Source organism: Danio rerio, chromosome 9, assembly GCF_052040795.2.
Source record: "Danio rerio strain M-AB ecotype USA chromosome 9, GRCz13ab, whole genome shotgun sequence".
Lineage (NCBI taxonomy): Eukaryota > Metazoa > Chordata > Actinopteri > Cypriniformes > Danionidae > Danio > Danio rerio.
The window spans coordinates 45,021,670-45,049,409 of NC_141029.1; the positions used below are offsets into that span (position 1 = coordinate 45,021,670).

Genomic DNA, 27,740 nt, shown 5'->3' on the forward strand with positions numbered 1-27,740 from the left:
GTGAACACAGCATGAGAAATCTATTAAAACTGTTTTTAACAAAAAATATATTATTGCAGAAAAGTGATTTTTTTAAAATAAATTTAAATAAAACTATTTTTCCCGATATAGTGCAGCCCTAGTCCACATGAATGTCATTGTCTGACCTGTGAAGCATCTTCCTCACACTTGAAGAGCTGAACCATCTGCAGCATCTTCAGTCTCCTGACATCAACCATATCCTCACACCTGGAAAACACAGGTTAACATCTCAGCCACTTTGTTTTTTGTTCTTTGAGTAAGCATCATATTCATGATGGTAAAAATGTAATAGGAACCTCTGTTTGCGGAGCTGCATGTCCTCCATGACGCTGTGAATGTGGTCGATATTCTCCTTGTTCTCAACCCCTACTTCCTTGCCGTAGGAAAAAGATGTCTGGTTGGACATCTGGTCAAGCAGCGCTTGGCCTTTTTCTCTCAAGGTCTGCAAGGCACTCTCTGGAAAACAGTGGAAGTATTCAATACACAGAAAGAAAGGAAACTCAGCTAAATGGGATTTAACATTTCCACTGTTTGGGTTCATGCATAAGCAGAGTAGGCTGATGAATAAACAAATCCAATTTAATTATGACTATGTTTTAGGCAACTTATTTGCAGTCAAACCTGGAAACAAAAAGTAATTTTCATTCATTCATTCATTCATTCATTCGTTCATTTTCCTTTGGCTTAGGGTGCTTTCACACCTACACTTTTGTTTCGGAACGTGTCTCGTTTGCCCAGTTAGCGCGGTTCGTTTGTGAACAGGGTAATCGAGCTCTGTTCCGCGCCAAAGTAATCGCCCCGAGATCGCTTGAATGAGGTGGTCTCTGCTCGATTGAAACGAACCCTGGATCGGTTCGATTACAGTGAGAAAGCGATCCGATCCGAGCGCGGTTATATCACAGTGTTTTATGGATATGTAATAGGCTTACGGCCATATGAAGAGAGAATTATGAGTATGGCGGGAAGTTTCGCGAGTCTCCGGATACCCGCAAACGAGTGATGATCTCCCGGTAATCTCGCGTCTCCCTCCCGGTCCTCAAATAGGCATCGTCACGCACCCTTCTCACCCCTCCCCACCCCGTCTCTCCTCAGACACATCGCGCACACACCCTGTCAATCACCACCAAACCACCACCTCTCCTGACAGCTGAGCGGGACGCTGCAAAATAAACCCTGACACTCTGACCAATGTGAGAAGAGTTTACTCACACGTGACTTGTTTTAGCTATTTTGGTCCGATTAGAAACTTTGCAGTTTAAAAGCGAACCGCTCCAAGAGCAAAGAGCAACAATGTAACATTTGTAATCTCTGTTTCGGAACAACTGAATCGATTCACAGGTGTGAAAGCACCCTTAGTCTCTTTATTTATCAGGAGTCGACCACAGCAGAATGAACCATCAACTTATCCAGCATATGTTTTACACAGCGGATGCCCTTCCAGCTGCAACCCAGTACTGGCAAACATCCACATACACTCATTCACACGCATACACTACGGCCAATTTAGTTTACCCAATTCATCTGTAGCGCATGTATATAATCTAAATAAAAACATGCAATGTGTTTGTTTGAGATGCATCACTGCATGTTCATTATTATTCATATTATTGAATAACACGTTTCGTTTCCATCATATAATGAGAAGCATTCCTTTGCCTATCAACTGGAAGAAAAAAAAACTTATTTATACATTAACATGTTTATATTTATATTGTATCATACATTTTTGTTTAATTCCATGTCAGCAACAACCACTATTTTCATCGCAAAAACATTTCATTAATAAATATAATTAAAAACCACAAACAGATACTACTTATAATTTAGATAAGATTTTTAACATCAATATGTGATAAAACAAAAAATAATAATAATCTGGGTGACTATACACAAAGCACTAAAATGCATAAAATGATTTTTTTGTTGATAATAAAAAGACATTTCAATCATTTATAAATTAAAAAAATTATGAACTGAATAAAAAGAAAATATTAAAACAAATGAAGAGTTCAGATGCAAAAAAAATGCCGTCTGAAAACTTCTAAAATGACATTTAACTCAGGATCCTATGTTTGTGTTCAGTTGTTGCACTTTAAATGCAACGTAAAGAACATATTATTTGCCATATAACTGACTTTACTGAACATACACAGGAGCTTGAAAAAAAAATCCATTTTAGGAGAAAATTAAGACAGTATTTAGAGGTTTTTGCATCTGAAATGTACTAATGTACTCTTTGAATAACTAAACACAAAAACAGCAATGTCACCTCAATGTCTTTAAAATAACAAAAGAATACTGCATCTACCTGGAAAAAAAAAATGAGAAAAGAAAATATTAAAAGTAAAAAAAAATATATATATATATATATATATATAATTTTAATAAAATACTTTAGGTCAGTCAAAACATTACATTTGACTTTTTCTTGGTTCATGGTTGGTTTGAAATTTAGTGTCAGGCAAGTTTCATTAGACTTTAGAAATTATGTAAATGTTTTTTTTTTTTCAGATGTTTCAGATGAGTAATAGAACTTGCAATATAATTTACTTTAGAAAATTCTGGTATTTGATTCTAGACTGCTTTATTCAATTTGTTAATAAAGACTATATAAACTTCACATTATTTATAAAGACCTTAAAGGAAAAAAAACTAATCTGCTTATGCATAAGACCCAAAAGCTTCAGTTTAATCAATCATTTATGATATGAAGCAGGATTGGGCCTAAAGAAAAAACAACACAGCTTTCTGACCTACGCTCTTGAGCTTCTCCTCCAGATGTTTGAGAGTTTGCTGGATTGCAGCTCCATCTGCAGGGGCGACGTCTGCACAGAGCATTCCCAACAGCCCATCTAACTGCTGAGACAGCTGATACAAACACAGATATAGAGACGTCAGACAGAAGCTAAATATACATTTATATTCACACACCGCTCACTGCTGGATAATACAGAACACACTTATAAATGCCTTTGACGCATATGACGAGGCTGCAAGTAAGAATTTCCAAATTATTGTCACGCATTTTTCTTTCTTTTTTTAGTTTGGGAGAAAATCTAAATGTTTTGACATTTACACACATTCCAAGAACTTTATTTTGCTTTCTGAAGCATAAAATGAATGATTATCGTGTTAAAATTGTCAAGAGTTAGTCTGTGCTGAAGTCATGTTTGTTACATGGATATTAAAAAAAAGTATATATATATATATATATATATATATATATATATATATATATATATATATATATTCAAACTACATTCACACAGTCAGATCTATAAAGTCAATGTCAATATAATGATGTCAAAAACACTTCATTATCAAAAAAAATCAATAGTTTAGTTTTAATTACCTTGTTTTTTTTAAAGGTATAGTTCACACAAAATGTTATTTTTCTCACCATTTACTCACATTAAACTGGTTCTAAATATTTATACATTTCTTCTTCTGTTCAACACAAAGAAAAAACAATGATGGAAACCAGCAGCCATTGCCATCCATAGTCAGAACAAAAATATTATGCAATTTAATGGGTGCCTTTTCCGGACATTCTTCGGTAAATCTTCCGTTGTGTTCAACAAAAAAAGAACCCAACAGGTTTGGAACAAGTGAAAAAAAGGAGTAAACAAAGAGAGGATTTACTCTATTTTTAGTGAACTATTGCTTAAACAAGATGACAGTGAAAAGCAGAGATTGTTTAAACATTTCCACATCACTATTATCAGATGCTTTCTTACTTGCAGGATTCTCAATGCTATCATTTTTGTTGTGCATACATTTTAGATCTATTTTCAAATTCAGAAAAAAAAAATCTTTTCCCCGAGGGGCAATTCAAGGCATATGAAACAGCACCAAAAGAAAACAATAATTATTAACACACAAAACACAATGTACAAATAGATAAATTACAACAATAAATACTGACAAATATATTAATTTAAAATTTCTAAAATGCATCCTGAAATTTGTTACAGTGTACTTTTTGGAGTAAAAGTGTTTAATTTGACAAGAGATGGGAAGTAATGAAGTACAAATACTGCTATAATGTACTTCAGTAGATTTCTTTTCAATCAGTACTTCAATATTTATTTTTCTGACAACTTTTTTTTTTTACTCATTACTTTGTTAAATAAATAACTGTACTTTCTTCTAATATTTTTTTAAACAGGCTCGCTATTTTCATTTGAATCTGTTTGGTGGCACACAGCCTATATTACGTTTTGTCATTGTGCAATTTGAACTCCAGGTGTTGCTAACAGAGTTGGGTGTAATGCATTCCACAGTAATGCTTTACTGTATTCTAATAACATTTCTGAGAAACGCTGTAATGTAATGAATTAAATTTTAAATGTCTGTAATTTGATTACAGGTACTAAAGTCAGTGTAACTGCATTACTTATGCTAAAATTTAGTTTTTAGAAGAAAAAAGGCTTATTTTAAATAATGTTTTGTGCAGCATCATCAGTTAATGAGCATGCGCTTTTAAATAGCTGGAGAACGCCAGCTGAAATAGCTGCTGATGAGATAATCTGCTTTTTCAAGTAGAAATACAGACATTACTTTTATTTCATTGAGCATAAAAATAAAAACATTACTGTGAAATTCAGTCTATATCTAGTCTCCGAAGAACTTTCGACTGCTTTAACTCAACCAGCAGCTTGTTCAAGCACTTGAACAGTTACCAAGAAGAACACCAGCATCCAAAATCACGGTGACGAAAAGTAATGAAATTCAGCCAAAATAGGCTAAACTCATTTTTTTGTGCCAGATAGGGAGTGAAAGTATCTTCTGAACGTGAAGAGAAGCATAGCTGCTTATGGGGGTCGTTTGCAAATTCCAATAGAGGGCCACAGCTTGCGCACACAATGCACACGTTAACATTTCACACAATAAGAGCTGACTAATCGGCTTCATGCTTTGAATGGAATGTACAGATTTCAGTAGACTAATTACTTCAGACAAACACGGAACACCGAAACACTGCAGTGCTTTTGATACTATAAAATGTCAATGGTTAGAGGTATCCAGTTTTCTTCATGTCTTCTTTTGCGTTTAAAATTTTTTAAAATGACAAACAGATATGAAACGACACTTTAAGACTTTTGAATTTCTGAAGCTGCTATGATCAACCCATTGTAATGTTTTTCAGTGAATATTAAATTACTGAAAGAGCTGCAGTTTATTTTGTATTTTTATAGGTTTTATATGTTTTAAAAGTAACTTCATAGTAATTAGTAATCTGATTACTTTTTAGTAATGTAACCAAATTACAATGTTCCAGTAGTAATCAGTGATTTGTAATCTATTACTGTTTAACCCAACTAACCCAACACTGGTTGGTAATAATAAGAATTGGTGAATTAGAAAATTTCTTTATATGAAACATCCCAAAGAATGTGCCAGCTATCTGTGCAGATTTTGAATCAGAAAACCTGTGGCTTAACTTTATGCACAAACTAGTCAATGGCTTTTCTTTTTGACTGTGAATTTTTACAAACATGTTTTGTATTTTGAAAACCAAAGTAAAGCAGCATTTTCAACAAGAATAAAACCCTCAAATAATACTTGAACTAGACTGTACAAAGTGGGTTTTAAATACTACAGGTCAGTTAGGTGATTGGAATGGATGGGAAGAAAAATTTTAAAAAGGAATTTATGCAATGAATCAAACAAAGAAAAGCTCCTGATTACACAAAATTTGAAATAACAAAAAAACAAAACGAAAAAAAAAACTGTTTGAGAATTATAAATAAATAAATTTCATATCGACTTTAAACAGATCTGATAGCACTACATTTCATCTACTGACAGCGAAAAATACAGAATAAAAAATAGCCAAAACACTGACAACAGGTTTGTGTTCTGTGGATGATAAACCTGAGATGTATCTGGAATTCTGGGAAGTCAGATTCCACAAGAGCCAGTGATATCATCTGATGTTAAAGCATCTTACATCTTGTGCGGTCATGTGGAACTCATATGCAGACTGCAGGACGTTCTGTCGGAACTCTAACTGGCTGGCCTGTCGGTAGCAGACGTCACTGAGCTGCTGCTGCAGACCCTTGAGCTCCATCAGGTCCTCTTCATCTCCTGCACTCAGCAGTGCCGCAATCTGCTGGTTCAACTCCACGTAAACAGCAAACCACTCCTGCGGAAAACAGCATGAACTGGGCTGTTAATGCAGTTAAATAAACCATCAGGGCCGTAAACAAAAGCCCATAAATACAGTGCACCACTCCTGCAGGACAATAGCAACAGCATGAAACAAACATACTGTTACAAGACTCGTGCACAACAAAACATGTAAAACGTAAAACATTTGCTCCTTATGGACTGGTGGAAAAACATTATTTTCCTGCATTCAACATTTGAATCATAAACTGTTTAAGTTGAATGAATTGTTCACCCATAATTGAAACTTCTGCCACCCTCAAGCGGTTCTAAACCTCTATGAGTGTCTTTTTTTCTGTTGAATTTAGGAGGACATTTGAAGAATGTGGGCAGTCAAACAGCTGCTGCTGTCCATTGATTTCCACAGTATGTTAAAAATACTATGGAATTCAACAGGGACTTGGGGAAAAACTCTGCAACCATCGTTGTTCTTCAGAAGGAATAATGTAATGTGTTTTTTATTTAATGCCATATCAGCAACCACGGCTATTTACATGGCAAGAACATTACAATAATAAATATACAATTAAAACAACTGACAAATGAATGTAGTGCTTAGCATATATAAGTACACATTAGATTTGTGCATATACGTTAGATTAGTCAGTACTGAAGCCAAATCTGGAGTTAATCTAACAAAATAACTTGCAACAATAATCCAAAAACTAGTACACCCAAATTTATATCTTATAAAAAAATATGAAAAACTAATTTTTTAAAAAGAGGAAAAATTAGTAGAAGTTTATTTGAAATTTTGTAGGGTTTATTTTTTTATTAAGCTTTATTAAGTTTAATTGAATAATCTTTCCATTTCTAAATGCGTTTTTGGACAAAAAAATATTATTTTAATAAATATATCTGTTCAATAAATCTGTTTAGTTTAAATGCACCAAATTACATTTCCTTTATTCACTGAGAAATGGACAAAATATAACTTTTCAAAATGGGGTATACTCAATTATGCTGAGCACTGTGCATAAATAAAATACGATTTTTAGCGCATGATAAATATATACATAATAAAAAAAAAAAATAAAAAAAATTCAACTTTTCCTGGTGTCACTTTGCTTAAAATCTCCTTAAGAGTTCATTTCATAAAAAAAAAAAAAAAAAAAAAAAAGTGTTCTGGAATCATTATAAGCAGGACAGTCTAGTAGTTTTACTGTAAGAGGAATTGTGCAGCACAAACACTGAATGGGGTCTTGACCTTCACCTGATTTCTGACGGTATGATAACCTTGAATAAAAATACCACGGTTGCGCGGTATAGAGATTTCTTCTTTAAAATAAGGTATTTTTAAATGTCTGTCTAAAACAAACAAACAAACAAAAAAAATAACTTTCCCCATTGAACAGTTTATTTTCTTTTAAGAAACATGTAAATTATTTTTGTACAGCAAATCAGCAAATCAGGCTAAAGAGTTAGATAAGTAAATCCTTGATTTCTGCTCTCTTGATTAGTTTAAAAAACACAACAAATAAAAGATACATAAAAGAACTTGTATATACTACGGGAACGGTATAAAAAAAACATTTAGCGTTATTAAAACCTTGACTGTTTTAAAATCGCGGTAAATCTTAAACCGGTTATCATCCTACTTCACCTTCACAAAGAAAAAAAAAAAAAAAAACTGTGTGTGATTGTGTGTCCAATATAACATCTGGTAAGATGTACTTAATCTGGTCTTTTTAATTTCTTAAAACTCTGTTTGAGATTTCAGGTTGCATCTTTATTCATTTATTTTCTTTTCGGCTTAGTACCTTTATTAATCTGGGGTTGCCACATTGAAATGAACCGCCAACTTATCCAGCATTAGTTATATGCAGAAGATCCCCTTCCAGCTGCAACCCATCACTGGGAAATCAGGTTGTATCTTATACAATTTATTATTTTTCAATGCATCTCACTCCTCTTGCCACTTGTTTAAAACGTAAACATTGCGTAAAGAAATAAAAAAAAGAAAATCAGTAAACCATCATGATCAAAATTCCTATTTAGAAATGTTGAAACTACACCAGTTATAAACCATCTTCACAGAACACCCACAACAATGCCAACACTTCCCACGCTGACTAACACCAAATCGCTTTTGCATAACCTACACTATGAGCCATGTCTATAATTGGCGTAGTTCCTGACTCAACATGACAAAGAGGTCACTGTTCAACAAAGCATAAAGCCACTGATTCACACACACTCCAGAACAACTCTTTCCAGTAAGAAAACATCAATACCAACAACTCTGCGTCACAGAAATCCCTGTAAATCAGAGAAGCCGTATGAGAGCCGCAAACCACACTCGAGAAATACAGAGGCAGAAACTACTTCAGACAAGCCAAGAGCAAACCGCAAACCACTCCAGAAACACACAGCCCAAGAGCTGACCTTCAGGGAAAAAATAAGGGTGAAAAACCACAGCTTTACAGCAAATCAAGATCACATGAGATTTTCCATGACTGTAAACATAACAATACTTTGATTCAAGAGAAGTATGTACTTAAACCTCCTAGGTAGCCTTAAGCAAAGATTCAACATCAAACGTTATATGATAGAGTCTTTATTTCCTCCAGCCAAGTTTGCATAATCAGAAACAAAAACATTCTAGAAGAGCAAAAGCTTTCTCCATCAAGAAAAACGCATCAATACTGCCCTCTACTGGCAGGACATAAACTGCAGCATTTCAAAAAAGTCGTTTATGGTCAGACAAAATCAACTTTAATGCAGAGTTCAGACTGCAGGATTTTCAAAGTAGTCGTGTCACAGATGTTTTCACACTGCATGACTATCTGGGTAGCGTTCTGTCTGTGCTGCGTTTACACTGTGGGATGGATCTGCGACAGGAGAGTTCACACTGCATGACTTTAAAATAGGAGGAATCACAGACAACCTTGTCCAAACTACATCTCACAACCAAACAAACGCAAGAAGTGACATAGAAACAACGCGAGGTCATGTAATGTATCTTTCGTTATTAACTACATAATGGAAAAAGAAGGCTTTAGCTTTAGAAACTTGTGTTCCTCTCCTAACTTTTGAAGAGAATTACGACCTCTACTTAACTTTTTTTTTTTTTACTTTTCGACCTGATTGTGATATTATTCAGATGACATGTCAAACAGACACAGTCCTCCTGCCAAACTTCCAGTAGTTTGACTTGCTTTAAAGGGACTTTGGCATAATCCTCACCTTTATGAGATATGCAGATAATGAGTTAAACTGATGTTATTTCTGATTTGTGAATGGGTTCAGTCTGCTTTACTAGCTGGATTCGCTGTTCTAGATCCACCGGTCAGTGGTGATTCATAAAATGCAAATCAATGGTTAACGTCAATTTGAGAGTCAAAATAACACCAAACTAAAACAAAATGAATACCCAAAGCTCTTGATTATACATTGAGCCTTGTGAGAACTGGACATTATTTACAAAATAATTTCCGTTTAATCCACAGAGTAAGGTTACACTTGTGTGTGGAAGATTGACTTTACAAACTTCCAGCATTTGATACACAGCACTGCACAACTTATTTTCTTAGACCTCAATGTATTGTCAGCAATCACAAGTTCTAACTTTCGTTTGCTTGGAGTGGAGTGACAGTGGGAAAATAATACGCTTGTGCCTCATCCCGCTCCATTTTCAACCATGCAGACTTTGAGTGAACTTTAAATCTTCAGACAGGTACAAGTTAGATGGCTCCATGCAAATACCCAAGAGACCCTTGTGTAGCGATCAATGTGTTGACTTCAGTTATCAAGCAGTTAAACAAGCCCCTGCTAATAGCATTATTAGTGAAATGACCAGGGTTAATAATGCATTTGTTTTTGAACAAAAATTAGTCCTTAATAATGTTTCATTTTATTTGCAATGTGCTTTGAGCTATCAAACAGATGTGCATATATTCCCTGCAAACAAAATAGCTAATTGTGGCATGCTGCGAAACATTTGCATCTTGTTTTTTTATTGATGACATCACCAACAAATAGTCAACGTCGACTTTAATAACATAAAAGTTGACTTGCAAAAATCTAAAGTTGTTTAACACCTAATTAGCACTGATGTAAACCCTGGATGTTTGAGTGTGACTTCCTTTGTTTGAAATAAAACACAGGTTCATCTGAGATATACATCATGTTACGCAAGAGCGTATTGGGTTGTTTCTGTGCCGCTGTGTGTGTGTCTCTCTCTTTTTCCCTCTCTCGTCCTGTTCTGTTCCTGTTTCCAGGTTGCCCCGCCCTAATTGGACATGCTGCGTGCATGTGCTGTGGTTGGTGCTGGGAGAAGTCAGCATCTTTTGAAAAGGAACCGACGGAGTCAGATCGCTGGTGGGAGAGACGGAGAGCTTTTCTAAGAGTGTGGCGTTCGTGTGGAAAACATATCATAGTGCTTTTTTCTGGTTGTTTATAAATTGTGAACATTAAGGTGTTCTATCCCTTTTTCCTCTCCCCTCCATTTTTTTGTGACTGTCAAATACCCTGCGACCGATTGCAACACGAGTATGGTGTTCGCATGAATGAGCATCTTATACTGACACTAAAGAGAAGAAACTGTTGAATATAGCCATTATTTTCATTTTATGTGCACACAAAAAGTATATTTGTAGCTTGATATTATTCTGATTCAACCATATGGTCTGTTTTGAGAATGTTTTTGGTATTTTTCTGGACTTTGAATGAGTGCATTGCTAACTATGTAGAATGAGGGAACTTCCAGAAGATGAACAAAGATCCTGTGGATCAACATGAAGGCGAGTAACTATTGACAGAATTCTAATTTTTGGGTGAACTAACCCTTTAACATACATGGTTAATTCCAGCCACCTCCTATATAACATACCTTTGTAAAAAATCTTCCCCCACCAAAAAAACCATCCATTTACACTTTACAGAGGCTATACAAACCCCCAAAAACAAACCAGAGAGGACCACTCACACTGTGTTGACTCTCGATCTCTTCATGTTTCTGCTGCAGGGCCTGAGAGGCGCGAATGGAGTCTCCAATCCCCCACTGTGTGCGGAGCTGGTCTGTACCAGGACCCTCCAGCCAATTCACAACCTGCTCACAAAGTCACACACACAGACAAACACATACACACACAAACCTTTAATTAGTCAATCGCTACCACATTTGACCCCCGAACCAATGAGCAGACACTAATCGGAAATAAATCAGGAGGAACAGAGAACAAATCTAATTAACCAAATGACAGGATCAGGTCAATGAGAGCTCAAATTAGAGATCTACTTAATTAACTATTTACTTGTTTACAAAAGACAAATGTAGGTTGCACGTCTCGAGGGCTGAACCATCATTTAGTCGTCTGATTATGAATGAACATCAATGACAAATGACATTTCTGAGCTAAAGCAAAACATTATCAGTGAAGAACAGCTTAAATTTCAGCCGCATCTTCTTAGTATCTTGTCATCTATTGCATTTATGGATGTTCATTTGATCTCACTAAGGTTTCGTTTTTTGTATTGTGCAGTAATAAAGGCCATAGTTTTCAAACAACATGAAAAAGTATAATAATAAAAAATAGACGGGTGAAGTAACTGTTTAATTAACTTGCTTGATTCAAATGCTCAGGCTCAATTTGAAAGGTAAAAATGGGAATTACAACTGAAATTAATTGAACTTCTGTGGCTCTGTGAACTTGGGGGATCAAATAAAAGTCTGAAATGGCAGCAAGTGAATCTGCTTTGTGAAGTAAGCCATTAATTTATCTAATGCTGAAGTGACTGAACTTTTTAAGAATCGCTGCTTAGCTTGCAAGGCTTCCCGTCTGTAATTGCTTCAGGCACTGCGGCTTACAAATGATCTCCCTCTTCCCTGCGCAATTTTTCACAGAGGATAAAAAGTAGGCCATACTATTTTTTTTTTTAGATGCACCTCCCGAATCACCATGGAAACAGATGATTTATTTCATCTGACAGGAGTAATTCTGACAGACTTGCATACCATAAACAACCTCTCTTTAATCACCTTACTTGACCTGAACTGTGTATTCGCTGAATCTGGATAAAACAGAGTCTGAAATTACGTGGATATGATTTGTTAAAATGCTTAACAAGGAACAGGAAATTATAAGCACAAACAAATATTAATATTCAATTTAGTTCATGTTTATTTCTATAGCGCTTTTACAATGTAGATTGCGACAAAGCAGCTTAACATCGAGGTTTTAGTCAATTTAAACGGTGTCAGTTCAGTTTTCAGAGTTGAAGTTCAGTCTAGTTCAATGCGGTTTAAATTCCACCGCTGAAAAAAATCCATCAATGCACAGTTTCACAAGTCCCAAACTATTCAAGCCAGTGGCGACACATTAATACATACAAGATATGAAACAAATACATCTCTATCCGACATATTGTATAGACATTTTTATTTGCATGTAAAAGATCAAATATCCTATACACACATGGTGCCACATAAGTGGATAAAAGCAAAAAAATTAATAAAATCTAAATCATTGTTTTTAATTGTAGTAATATTGCATTGTATTTTATGTGTACAAATTCAATTATCAAAAAATATTCAGGGTTTCCACTCTTTTATGAACTTCAGATTCAAAAATTTTTTAAAAGCACTATTAATTTTGAATCATGGACTTGTACTTTATTCTCTTGTACTTTACTCTCCAGCTTGTACTTTATTCTCCAGCATATGTAGCACCATGAAAGTCCTTACTGTACTTAACATTTCACTTACACTTAATATTTACATTAAAAATATCATTGTATGTTTAAAGAACTAAAATGACTAAAATACTGGTAATACTCAAATATTAATCAAATGTGTATTATGTGTCCGTTCTTGTGATTTAAAGTTAATATTATTAAATGAAAAAATTTTTAGGTTTTTTTTTCATTCAGTTTCTAAAAGCAGAAAAAAAAATTCAAGCACTTTCAAGAACCTACATTTGTTTTTATGAACTTTCCAGGGGTCTGTTCTTCGTACCTCGCTTAAATGATCTAAGATGATTTGGCAGATCCTGGATCTTTTAATCGTGATATCTGATCTCCTGCTAAATTGGTCTCTTTCAAGTTTGTGAATCGTATTAAAATGTCTGGATGAACTGATCTGAGATCCCTGCATGTGTTGTGAAGGACAGATCTGTCAATCCTCGAAAACATGATCAGCAATGCAACGCTTGGCTGACAGTACAACAGCATAATGACATCATCTGATTAATATTCAATTATCCATGTGAGCAAAATTACATCAAATTTATAGGAAACAGTTTGTTAAATATGATACGAAATACCTTTACACCTTTGTTGTAGGCTGCAGGCTTTACACTTTCAAGTGTCAAGAGTATTTAGCAATTAATTTGGTTTTAGAGCAGATTTTCTTTACTATAGTAGCCATAGTAGTATTCAATAGCCGGTTTCTTAATTGATGTAGAGAATAACTGAATGTTAAAAAAAGCATTTTGATATTGGTAAAGGCATCTGCAACTTGTGTGAAGAATCAAATCACTGTAATATTAGCTGTCAAAACAAGTGCATGACTGCATAAATGTAATATTGCTACAAGAACTGTTGCTATGACAACAACTCTCGGATCAGTTTTAAAGAACGAAACGATCCTGGTTCGTGTCAAATCGTCAATAACTAAATCCAGCTAACCGAGTAATCCATGTACGAAGATTGGACCCCAGGTCTTAAATTCATATGTCTGAAATTCAAGCACTTTTATGTACTTTCAAGAAGTTTGGGAAGCCTGAATATTAATAGAAGACCATAAACAAAAGCTACACCATATTTAAAAGTTCTACAGCTGAAAATGGAAAAAAATCCGTCCTGCTTAGTAAAGAAAGATTTTTTAAAATAAAATGTATATTTATTTAATCTAAAACACTGAGAAAACAGTGATAATGTGAAATGTATCAATTTAAATCAACTACTTTTCATTTTAACATATTCAAATGTAATTTATTCCTGCGATTCAAAGAAAGGTCAGTCTAATCATCCACACTTTTACAAATCATTCTAATAGGCTGATTGCATGCTGTTCAAGAAACATTTCTGATTACTAACCATGCTGTAAACAGTTAAAGTGCTGCTTAATATTTGTTTGGAAGCTGTGATTCTTTGATGAATGAAAAAAAAGACTGCTACTTCTATTTTTTTTTTTTTTTACATCCTGACTGGTGTGATATTTTTGGTAAGTTTTTATATGTCAATTTGTCGGTTTAAAAATCAAAGCAAAACACTTTAATACAAAAATTGAATCCAATTCAATTCATATGAACTAATGAAGTGGACAAAAAGCACACTATATAGATGTACTATTGGCACAATACTCCTACCAGTGACTCTCTACGGTAATCAGTTTCTCAGGGAGAATTGTGTTGGAGTGCATTTTGTAATCATTCAAGAAGACAGCACAGCACTGTGGTGACTAATCATTTTTATAGAAAGATTGAAACTGTGATGCGGAACACCACCAAAAACTGCTCTAAAAACTGCTGATTCGGTCGACAGCACAGCCACAGTCGGAACAAACACCTACTGGTAATGTTTACTTTTTGAAATCAGAATAATATTTAGCAAAATATCAAAAACCAAAATGGTTTGCGGATAATATTTTAAATCCCTCATACTTTACAACATCCTGCGCTGAGTCTGTGGAAAGATCACAGCACAAAGACAAGTCTCAAGCATATTTGGCAAGACCAACACCTGACATTGACATGTATTTTCAACCCCTCTACAAGGGGTCAAAGTAACCACAAATGCCAAATTTCAGCGTGAAGTGGGTCTAAGGGTGTACTCACTCAAGGCATGGTTGCGATTGAGCACTCACACTACTCAAACAAAGCATGATTTGGAGGTCAGACATGCTCAATTACGGTTCGGCGAGTACACCGTAAATTTAAATTGAGCTTATCCACATTCAACTAATTCTAGAGGTAGTTAAAAACACCTCAGATCACATTGCTTTCATACTGTAAACACACACAAGGTCACATTCATGCAAAGAGCCACAAAAGTCCAGCTACAGAATTAATATGAGATCATTATGTGTGACGAACCAGCATATCCAAGTCCAAAAAAAAAAAAAAAAGTAAACCATGTGACATCAATTGTCTATTGTGCACTGTTCATACTGTATTTTCTATATTTTAAACAACAACAACAGGTAACTTAAAAAAAATGCTTAATATTAATCTGAAATTTCTGTTACTATATTAGAAGTAAGATTATCAAATCTTTAGTGGTTTATAGTGATCTGATGAATTGGAGTTATTCCACAATTACTGGATATAACAATAACTTTAGATTTTTTTAAACAGACGCTGAAAATGTTATCTCGTTAGAATAGAGAAGCTTTTGTTGTCTATCTTCAAGCAAAATAAAAAAATATATAATGTTCACAATCCAAATGAAAAAATCTTAATACTCAAAATTTGAAAAGGCCTTAATTATGGGACATGTTGTGAGAAAGAACAACAAACAATCATACATTGATGTTTCTCACCAAAACACATGGTTTATGATTGTAGTTGTCACTCTTGTCACTTTTCATTCACTTGCTTTCCCACTCATTCAATTGTACTTGTGTGCTGAACTAATCAGGGAGTATGACAGAGTACAAACTTTCCACCTATTGTATTGTGCGCTTCCAATGAAAATGCATCTATATAAAAACAAACTTGATGGAAGAGTTTTTGCAGCTCCAAGTAATTTATATGCATTTAATTGAAATATTTACTTAATTGGACCACTTTAAATCATAATTAATTCAGAAATTATTTCACATTTATTCTGGTGTACATTTACTTTTAGGAAGGTCTCTCATGCAGATTTTCTAAATTAGACCACCCGTCACTAAAAGCGCACATTAACACTAGCTGAAAAAAAACCTAAACCAAGAGAACACAAAAATGGCTGACTGATAAAAGCACCAGAAGTAACCCATGGACAATTTTTCTACAGCACAAGCCAATTTCCTGAAGGCGATCTCTCTCAATTTTTTTCCCCCATGTACTACTCCTAAAAATCCCCCAGTGTTTTACCTGCATGACCTTGGTCTGGATTTCCTCTAGCTGGGAGCGTTTGCTGCGCTGCCGACAGACTTCCTGATACTTTGTGTACTGCTCCCTCAGAGAGTCCAGGAGCTTCATCACCTGAGGCTGAGCGAGCAGCTCATCGTCCATGGGTGACCAGGCTGTTCCTCCACCTCCTCCACCCTCAGAACCATTGAAACGCCTCTGCTGGAGCTCTGAGAGCAGTTCGTGTCCTGTGACAGAGGAACACAACAAAGGATAAAAATATTGTTTAGCAAAAAATCCACGTCAACAACATAAACGGCAACGCAGTGTTTTAAAGCCACATGTCAAGCAGGAAGAAAGTGATGAATGCTAATGTGATAGCCCATCTGTGCTAAAATATAATTTACACAATGTTACATGAATACATCAAGTCAGTTGTTCACATTATGCAAGTGAATCAAATACAGAATAAGTAATAAAAAATGATTTTGTGCCACAGTTGCATTTGCATTTGTGCCGCTAATCAAAGTAAATTTTATAATTCATTCAAAATACGATGCTATTCAACCCACTCGCTCACATTTGAGAGTGTAAATAAGATTTGAAAGGCTCTAAAGGGTCTTAAACTGGCATTTTGAATTGTGCAGGAGGGGAATTTAATAAGTTGCAAATCAGAAGCAACAACAAAATCAGATTTGCAAGAATCAATGTAAACAAGGAACTGCATGACTAGAGTTTTATAAAGCTGCAGTTGAACTTCAGCAGCTCATCATCTAGCGAGACAGCAGATACTGGCTTGCTTGGTTTGGGACTTGTGGAGCTGCACATTGATGGATTTGATTTAAGTGTTTAGACTTTCAGTAGTGAAAATTAAATCACACTGAACTTCAACTCCGAAAACTGAACTGTCAGTTTAAATTAACTAGAACAACTATGTTAAGCTGATGTGACACAATCTATATTGTAAAAGTGCTATAGACCTTTTTCTTGGAACGCAAAATTACCCATTAGGCTTTGTGTGTATGCGCAAGGAGAATGCGAAGAACTTCAGTCGGCAGCTGATGAGTGTAAACAGTCACATTTGGACAGCTTTGAAACGATAGTTTTAATCTATTTTACCTGCTTTTATCCTCTTTGAACTAACACTGTTGTCCATCAGCACCATCTCCTGGACTGATCATTTAAACAAATGCAATCTAATAGGATGGAAAACAGCTGCTGTGAGGCGTTTTCCCCTCGTTGTCAGACAACATCTTCTGCAGTTTAAATGAAGCCTTGTCATCGCTAAAGTCAACATTTTCTCTTTATTTCAAATATATAACCAGCCTAAACAAATGTAATTCACCAAAATGTTTGACACACACGTAGCCTGTACTGTCCCACTGACACACTGATTTAATAACTGTGACAAAGTGAAAATATAGGCTAGTGTCATTTCGAAATGACAGAAAAACACAAATCGTGGTAAAAATAACACACAAAATAAAACACAAACGGCTCGCGATTAGAATGAACAGCAAATCAGCCAGCAGAGTATCAATAACAGACTTTTATTGGTCAATTTTGCAAATTGCACGACTTTCATACCTCTTCAGTTTCATGCCAGTACTCTGGTTTGCTCTCTCTCTCTCTCTCTCTCTCTCTCTCTCTCTCTCTCTCTCTCTCTCTCTGTGTGTGTTAAAGAGCCGCTGAGCTGACAGGCTGACACACTGTATTTCTGACGGCAGACACGTGAACTAGGATAACGTTTTTCTCGTATTTCTGACGCGCTTGAACCACATGTGACAGATTATAACGGGTTACCCGATCAAATTACCAGTTGTACACGCTGTAAACGGAAGTTTTTAGCATTTTACCGGAAGACGCTGGTCGCTATGGCGCCCTCCATGCAGCAGCCATGAAAAAGGTCTATAGAAATAAAGATAAATTTAATTGAATATTGAAAACATTATTAACTTCACTTATGCTTGAGTAAGTCCATTTTAAAAGCAACCATGCCATTCATTGACACAGACAGGCATGGCGTGTAGTCTTCATATTAACATAGTCTTTTTACAGTCTAACATTCACAGTTCATATCACAATTTGATTAAGTATTGGTACAGTGCATTTTTATTTATTCATCCATAATTACCCAAATTATGTGACATTTCATGTTACACTGGGGCTGGGTGATATGGCAAAAATGCTATCTCGATTATTCTTTTCCATATTGAACAATAAGGATATATATTTCGATATCCGCTGTAAATACTTCCAGATTTGAGAGTATCCTAACAATTTCTGAAGCCACAAAAATGAGAGGGTCCATTAAACAGCAAGACCTATTTTCAGTGGCTGATAATTTTTGGAAAATTCGGTGCATCTCTAATATCAACAGACTTCTACATTCCCATTGTTGCACATTTCTGCTGTCCGTTTGGCTCTTACATCAATGGAGTTAACAAAAGTCCAGAGCTTATCATTGTTTTTGACAAACTTTTATTGTGATTAAATAAATTGTTTATTGGCCCAGCCCTATGTTACACAGTAAATTCCACTTAGCTAGTTACATCTTTGGGGAGTAACTCAATATTGTAATGTATTACTTTGAACAGGAATTTTCTCCAACACTGCTGATGACATATAGATTGTTTTAAGGATCAGTAAGCGCTCACATTTCATCAAAAAATATCCTCATACCTTAAAAATGATCAAAGGTCTCAGGGGTTTGGGATGACACACTATAAATTTAGAAACAAAAAAACACTAAGCTAATAATTTAGTATGATTATAGTCGCAATGAAACTGAAGATTGTCTTTATTTACTCCATCTTACATTGTATCCACGTAAAATGGTGGAGTACATTTTTATTTCCTTGTGACTAATTCAAATAGAACACAGAAAACAACAACATTCTCAAATAAATGCTGAATGGTGCACAATCATGTCTGTAACTATTTAGTTGAAGCATAAAAGATTATTGCAAGTGCCTTACACTGGGGACTCGAGTTCTTTAGCACAGGGCAGAGCGTAGGAGACCTCACAAGGGTAGAGTCAACATACTTTACAAACCAGATTTAACTTCAAATACAAAAGCTGTGAAATCACTTTAGAGTGTTAAACAGCACTAAAGCCAACTTTTTAGCTCTACCCCACCAATAAAACAGAATGGAGTCACACACCAGCTGGAAAAACAGCTTCAGCGTTGACATCACATGCTGGATGCAACATTACAGTGAAAATCCCCAAACCAAAACCTGATTTTCCAGACAGTTTTTCCAAAAAATCCCAATATTTTTGAAATGACATTTAAAGCCTACAAGCAGAGGAACACAGGAAGAACAGATCAAGACTCACCAGTTTGAAGAACCGTTTCAGGATCAAATGAAGGCAGAATATTGCTCTCCGAAGACCTATAAAATGTAACAATACATGTGTTGTTGTTACTAACTATTATGAACACATTTAATTAAACAGTTTGATTTCGCAGAAGAAATGAACTGTTTGGCAGATTCAAACAACATTAACTACACCTTTAACATTAACTAATAACTCTTAGAAAAACAGTGGCTCTTAAAGCAGCAGTGCTAATTAAGAGCTCTTGTCTGGAGATAATGAGACATAAAATACCTGTCCTTCTCTGCCTGGCTTCCCTTCTCGTTTTCATTGATGACGATAAGCTCATCCAAAAGAGACGTGGATTCTTTTGTGAATTTTTCAAAAACCTAAAAGAGGAACAAAATGAAAAGACCTGCAGTTAAAAACAAATCGCTAAGGAAACAGACACAAAGGCAGGGTGATGTACTGTAGCTACACACTGCAATATCTTTCAGTTTCTAGATGCAAGGTTTCTGCAGGTTTTACCAAGTTAAATTTAAGACTTTAAGACACTAAGACCATAAAAAATGAAATTTTTGACTTATTTAAGGCTAAATGCTAAGGATTTTTCAATGGCCCAGCAAAAAAAAAAAAAAAAAAGTTGTATACCTAAATATTTCTCAACATAACTTAAAAAAAAAACACTCTTGTTGGTGATAGAATGCGTGTTGGATCGATTGGGTAGCTTTACATAGTCAAGGGAAAATTAAGACCAATTTAAAATGATTTAAGACCTACAAGACAATATTTCAGTGAATTTAAGTGACTTTTTAAGGCCATTTTAAGACTATTTAAGACCCTGCAGATACCCTGGGATGATATTTAACATTTTTATACATTGCAAAATTATGAGAGATGCAGACTAAACTGGTACTTTTTCCAAAAAAGGAAAATTTCCTGACTATTTTACTCAAGTAGCTCTAAACTTTTATTAATTAATTTCTTCTGTTGAACACACAAAAAGTTATTCTGAAGAGTGTTAGAAACCAGCAGAAATTGCATTATTATAAAAAAATGAATTTGTAAATCAATCAAAAAGTAAATAAATTATTTGTAAAAATAAATAAATAAAACATTGTCTGCAAAGTTTCATTTCTAAAATAAAATGTGTAAAATTATGGGAAAAAAATGTAATTATCTGAATTAGATTTTTACATTACATCTAAAAGAACAATTCAAGTTATACAGCATTACAAATGTTATATTAAAAGATTAGTCTTATTTCTTATTGCAGAATTTAAATAAACAGGAAACTAGACAGTTTTTAAAAGAGGTCAACCATATAGATATAAACATTAATAAAATGACACTGAATTTGACTAAATATATTTTATCTTTTGGAATTGTGAAAAAAATAACAAAGGTATTTAATGATGTTTACTTGTATTCGTCATTAACAATTCAAAGAAAATATCACGTTTATTGAACATACAGTGTTCCTGAAACGCATCAAAATGTCAGCGATCTTTTAATAAAGGATAGTTCCCCCAAAATAGTTCATTTTTTCTGTTAAACACAAAATAAGATATTCCAAGAAAAAAATTAATATCTTGTGTGTGCAACAGAAGAAATAAACTTAAACAGGCTTGTGACAAGTGAAGAGTGATAGAATTGTCAGCTTTGATGAATGAACTATCCCTCTTTTAAAATCACTCCTTTTTATCAGTCAATGGGCTTTATGCACAGCTATTGTTTTTTAGGCAATGATAAACTTCCAGTGAAAGCTTAATGTAACTACATTTAATTTTATAAGGTTCCTTTTACAGCATCAATGTTGTAATGTAACTACAATAAATTCAGTTAAATAGACTGGTCACACTTTACAATAAGGTTCATTACTTAATGTTAATTAATGCATTTACCAACATGAACAAATGAAGAACAATACACTTACTACAGTATTTATTCATGTTAATAAACGTTAGTTTATGAAAATACAGTAGTTCATTGTTAGTTCATGTTAACTCATGGTGCATTAACTAATGTTAACAAGCATGGACTTGGATGTTAATAATGCATTAGTAAATCATGTTGTTCATGATTAGTTCATGTAAGTAAATACATTAACTAATGAACCTTATAGTAAAGTGTTACCAATAGACTAAGCACTCCATTGAAAATACTGGGGTAAAATAAACTGTCATATTTTAAAGACATGGTGGGGGAGATGAAATTTAATGCAGTGCCTCTTGTCCGGTCTGAGACTTACTTTATATTGTATATCAGGCAGTGTAGATCACTGATTTATTTAAAAATCAGACCTTAATTGTGACAATTTTATAAAGGAAAGATAGTTTACTGGAAGTGCTGAGGTTGGCTGGCTAAAATTAAAAGGCCCTGTGCATATACCCCATTCAATTAAACAGTTCAGTTGAGCTCATTTATGGGTATCAATTTCAGTAATCTGCTGATTTTCACAATGCTGTTTAAATTTGATTAGCAAACTATGTGAAAACACATTACAAACTCTGAATCACTGTGGTTGACCAATACAAATAAAGTGATTTATTTCTCACCAATCGTTTGTTCACCCAGTCCAAATGATCATAAAGCAGACTCCCACCAAACTCATCTGTAAGCTGGCATGGCTCGATGTAGCGTGTGAGTTTGTTGGCAGACACCAGAATCACCTGAAACAGAAAACATTAACTCTGTTAACTCTGAAGACCAAAGTCATTTTAACACTACTGCTGAAAACATAAAATCCCCACCATCTCTGTGAAGAAATGGAGAGCAAAGTGCACCGTTCCCTAATGCTAGCAATTAAACAGACATCTGTGTGTAATGTAGCATAATCTGAAAACCGCTAGAGACCTCCTGCAGCAGAAAATGTCACGCAAGGTTAATATCCATGAATAATTTATTTGATGTTTGAGGTATATAGGACAAACTCTGCAGGTGAAGCAGCTCTTCTGCCGAGTCAAAATCAGTCACGTGATGTCAGGCAGACTCATGTTAAATGAGGCTTTTTATGTAGAGTTTGCTGCCAGTTTTAATGGAGAAAATGTACAAACTCGATTAAAATAAAGAATAAATAGATATTAAATACTTTAAAGAATATAAAAAACAATACTTATTTCATGTATGCATTGTTTGTTTAAATTAAAAGACCTTAAAACAAATGCTAATAAAAATATTTACAAAAACAATTTATACTTGCTGTTTATTGACAAACTATACCATTAACTATACCAGGGGTGGCCAACCCTGTTCCTGGAGAGGCACCTTCCTGCAGATTTCAGTTGCTACCCATATCAAACACACCTGAACCAATTAATTAGGACCTAAACACCACATGATAATTACTGGCAGGTGTGTTTGATATAGGTTGCAACTGAAATCTGCAGGAAGCTGGCTCTCCAGTAACAGGTTTGGCCACCCCTGGACTATACTGTTATAGGGCTGGCCAATTAATCAAAAAGTAATTGAAATCGACATTCAGAACCTATAATCCATAACATTTTTTCAGGTAAATTTTTTCCAATTACTTTCCATAACAAGTGTGGAGTCGAGGCTAATTTATACTTCTGCGTCAAGCACACCTCTCAAAAAAATGTAACTACACGTTGCAATGACACGTATTGCAAGCTCTGTGATTGGTCGGTTTGGTAGCACTGACGAGTGTGGGCGGGACCGATGATGCGGTTGTTTACAAGTGTGGAGTCTTGTGAAGGAGCTCCAGAGGGAAAGTTTTGTTTTGTGTTTACCTCATGATTAAAGTTGATGCACGTCCGCCAGTTCCTGCCTCAAAATGAGCAAGCTTGAACCACTTGTAATTTAAGGAAGTATTCAGATAAAACAAAACACCAGTGAAGAAACTCGACACAGAGGAACAAACACCTCACTGCCAACTAGCATTTCGGAAGTGTTATTGCAGAGTAACAGAAACAGTGCGCAGAAGTATGAATGCACAGCTACACGCGTTGCATGTGCCGTGGGTCATGCCGATTACTTGACGCAGACGTATAAACCAGGCTTCATGTGACATCGCACTGTTAAGGCTTATTTATACTTCTGCGTCAAATGCACTGGTATGGCCTGGAGCAGCCTTCGTGCAGTCGCATACCGATGAACTCTCTCTCAAAAAAAAAATGTAACTACATGTTGCACGTTTGCACTACATTGACGATGACTGGTAGCTGTACCAGAGATGCCTTGAGACAGTATATTTTCTATTACAATAAAATTATTATTTACATTAAAATTCCTTTCATTTAAAAATCTTTCACTTGGCTTGGATTGATGGCTATCAGATGGATGTTACAGAAAATTGGAAGAAAGTGTTTTTTTTTAAGCGCAAACATTATTAATCAATACCCGTTTTAAACTAATCCAATATAATTGAATAATGATAACATGTATAACAACGGAAATGTAAACAAATTTAATTGAAATATTTTGGACGTTTGTGGAAAATGTTTGACATACAAGGGCACACTGTTCCATTGTGTTAGGCAATGTGAGCACTTGCAATCCTTTTGGAAAGAATTAATAGGTGTAATCTCAAACTATTGGTAAAGAAATCCCTGCTTGCCCTAAAATCTGTGTTCTTAATCTTTTCCCACCTGTCTTATCACTGAAGTCATATGAACAGAACTTTATAAATCTGTGACTACTGTATTGCATGTGAAGCACCTGATTGCCATTCACTGGAAAACTAGTCATCTTTGTCACAAGAAATGTCTGTGTATAGCAATGGAAAGATTGACTTAATCAAACAAAAAATGCCCATATTTTACAGATTTTTTGTTTTTTTAAATAAGAATGGACTGACCATTCAATAATCCCAAACAATGAGACTGTGTTAATGCGCACTGTGTTTGGAATGAATTACTTTAACATATTTTTTCACTTTCATTGGAATGTATGTGTTGAAATGTCAATGTCTTAAAGGTTTTTTTTTCTTTATTTTCACAAAATTGCCCTTTTTCATTTATATTTATTATTATTATTTTAGTTTCCATTTATTTGTTTATGTATTTTTTTTTTTTGCATGTGAATACATACTTTTTTTATGGCTCTGTCAGGATGGGGGGGGGGTCTTTGATTGGTATTTGGTTACTAAAACAGTTTGTATGCATCACATTTTTCTAAAACACAAAGTATATATATAAAAAAGCAACATCTCTCACTTGTAGTATGTGAGCACATTTACTGTACAAAACTTATCAGTGAAGTATGAGGGTAAAAAATAAAATAAAATAATCGTTTATTAATCGTAATCAAGTTAATATGTTCAATTAAATAAAAAATGGATGGATTTTAGACTAAATTGCCTAGCATTACTGTAACCATACTATTGTTTTTCCCCTTCACAACACTAAGCAGTTCCTCCTCAAATAATAAAATGTCAGCTCAAATCAACATTTCATGTCTACTTAATAACCTAATTGGGATGCATCCATGTAATATGCAGGATAAATGTATAATCAGTAGGCCATTAATGCAAAACAAACCTGTTTACAGATGTCAAGCAGCGTCAATGGTTACAGGTTTACTTCAAAATATATTATTTTACATTTTCATACTCAAACTCATAAAGGTTAATAACCGCTTTAGGAAGAGAAATTAATTAATAATGTAAAATATTACATTTTGGGTGAACTACCCCTTTAAAACTTAAGTTATTGAATTAAATGACAAATAAAATAAGTCAAAGACCTACTATAAACATACATGCAATTAACAACAATAAATTATAAATTATTTGTAGAGTAATACAATTACACTACTTGTAAAAGTAATTAATAAAAGTAACTACTATTTAAAGCGGTTTCTTCTTTGGTTTAAATTGTTAACCCACTGAACCGTGGAAAAAATAAATAAAAATCCGAGAAACAACTTTTTTAATAAATCTAGCTCGTTGACTAGATTATCAATATTTTTTTTTTGGAAATTTTTAAAAAGTTGTTAAAACCCATGTTAAACTTTCAAGAGCATGTTACTTTGATTCCATAGCATTGAATGCACTGAAAACACTTGAGTTTCCATCCTAATTACAAAGTTGGCAAAAAATAAAGAAATAAGTGAATAAATAAATAATAATTCACAAATGTAGAGCTATATTTCCATCAAGTTGTGGGAGGGGCTGACTATAGTATTGGCAACCTAGCAACCAACAGTAAACACGACAAGCATAACAGAGACAGCGGATTAGTCACATGTGTGTGATATTTGCTATGTTTATTTGACAAATGCGTTTGCATCTGCCATTATTCACAATAAATATTTTAAGCAAGTCCAAAACCACCTCAATGCGATGAAAACCCAGTTTCAGTTATCATGAGCTGCTAACTTGACACGGAGCATGTTTATAGAATTACAATATAGTCTTTGGAATCTAATAATCACACGAACCACATTATTTCTCAGACATTCATTCATTTTCTTTCGGTTTAGTCTTTGATTTATCAGCTAATTCAGCATATGCTTTACACAGATTGGATGCCCTTCTAGCTGCAACCCAGAAACCGGAAACACCTATAAACTCATTCACAGGCACACTCATACACTTCGGCCAATTTAATTCATCCAATTCACTTGTACCGCATGTCTTTGGACCGTGAGGGAAATCGGGGCATCCAGAGGAAACTCACCCGAACGCGAGGAGAACATGCAAACTCCACACAGAAATGTCAAATGGGCCAGCTGGGACTCAAACCAGCGAGCTTCTTGCTGTGAGACGACAGTGCTAACCACTGAGCCACCGTGCCAGCTTTTCTCAGATATTGTTACTAGTATTGTTCAAATGTATTGTCCTACTGGTGATCAACACATTTATGCTACACAATTCCTAATTTGACTCTTTTGGTACTTGGTTAGTGTTCATTTCATGTTATATAATGCACACAGACATCATTTTTTTTAGTTGTGCTTTACATGTAAATGTTTACGATTGCCATGTCTGTGCTTACTGTACGCAGTGTGAAAAATGAAGAGACTCTGCTTTCCACAAGTGGTGTGTGTGGACAGGAAGAGAGAGAAAACACAGCTGTCTTTACAAATATGCTCAGCTGAATCAACACACTGGATGGAGGGACAAGGCCTTGCTGCAAAACAAATCCAGCCAGAGTAACTGAAGAGGAAAATATTTTGGATTCATAATGTCTGAGGAACATTTTTCACAGGATATCAGAGGCGTGTTTGCCTGCACCGTCTCCATCTGCTTGGGACATTTTCAGCAGGAAAAAAATAAATAATAATAAAAATGGCTCATCAAACATGAGCCAGAGTGAGGTTCGTTTCATGACTGTTTCACAAACTCTCTCTAACTGGAGTTCTTGCATCAAAAAAAGTGTTGTTTTGAGCAGTGAAGTTTGTGTGGCAGATACTAAAAAGCAGTTTGAGGATGAAAGCATACGAACTGGGTTGAGTCTCATCTCCTTCTGTCATGATGTCACTGCACAGTCAGAAATGGAAAACGTGCAGAGAAAGTAGAACAAAGAAAAGAAAAAGAAAAACCCAACACCTTTGCCTGAAGCCTTAAAAGGAAAAGTTCGCTCAAAAATAACAATGCTGTCATCTCACATATATCAAATCTGTGTGCTGGTGTATTTCCACTGTAAAAATGTGAGAAAATAGACTAAAAATATATAAAACAAAGAGAAAAGCAAATGTCAGAGAAGCACTCTGAAAAACAGACCAGAGCATGTCTACCATTTCTAAAAAAATCATTGGTAAGCTGCGCAAGAATAAACAGGCAAAAGCATTATTATTGTCTAATATCATTATATATTTCATTAATGATGTGAATAAATAATTGTTGGATCTCTGTAAAGCTGTATAATGTACAAAATAAAAATAAAAAATAATAATAATTAAAAAACATTTAAAAAAAATAAAAACGCCGATGGCCAAGACAACACAATTTTTAGCCGGCCTCACCAATCCTGCACCCCGCCTCGTCGCAAACCCGCTCGTGAAAAATACACTCTCAGGCCACGTTTACACCAATACATCTTAGTGTTAAAATGGCATTTTAGAACAAATATGATCCACATACACACCTTGTTTTACCTACCTTTTCTGAACAGCCCTCCATCCGCTAAAAACACATATCACGTGACCACACACAGCCATACACACTGTCATGCGCTCATCTAAGCTTCTTCAGAGAGCAGTGCACATTGGACAGTTTATCAAGGATGTACTGCTGGATCGCGTCTTACTTAAGTAGTTAAACCTGATATTCA

At 34.8% G+C, this 27,740-nt stretch overlaps 1 protein-coding gene across 5 annotated transcripts in view; it reads right to left on the reverse strand.

The window, feature by feature from the left end:
* Window positions 1–27,740, reverse strand: part of sestd1 (SEC14 and spectrin domains 1) — a 63,961-nt gene that overhangs the window by 6,231 nt on the left and 29,990 nt on the right. For 4 of the 5 annotated variants that reach the window (XM_087266047.1, XM_087266049.1, XM_087266048.1 and 1 more), the window contains exons 7-15: window positions 22,065–22,178; window positions 19,801–19,895; window positions 19,528–19,583; window positions 16,212–16,435; window positions 11,120–11,242; window positions 5,975–6,169; window positions 2,775–2,889; window positions 318–477; window positions 147–228 (exon numbers count right to left, since the gene is read on the reverse strand). In XM_087266047.1, coding sequence (XP_087122173.1) covers window positions 147–228; window positions 318–477; window positions 2,775–2,889; window positions 5,975–6,169; window positions 11,120–11,242; window positions 16,212–16,435; window positions 19,528–19,583; window positions 19,801–19,895; window positions 22,065–22,178 — 1,164 coding nt within the window. Of the gene's footprint in view, window positions 1–146; window positions 229–317; window positions 526–2,571; window positions 2,890–5,974; window positions 6,170–11,119; window positions 11,243–16,211; window positions 16,436–19,527; window positions 19,584–19,800; window positions 19,896–22,064; window positions 22,179–27,740 lie in introns of all 5 variants that reach the window. The other variant, XR_015498759.1, reaches the window with a different exon arrangement.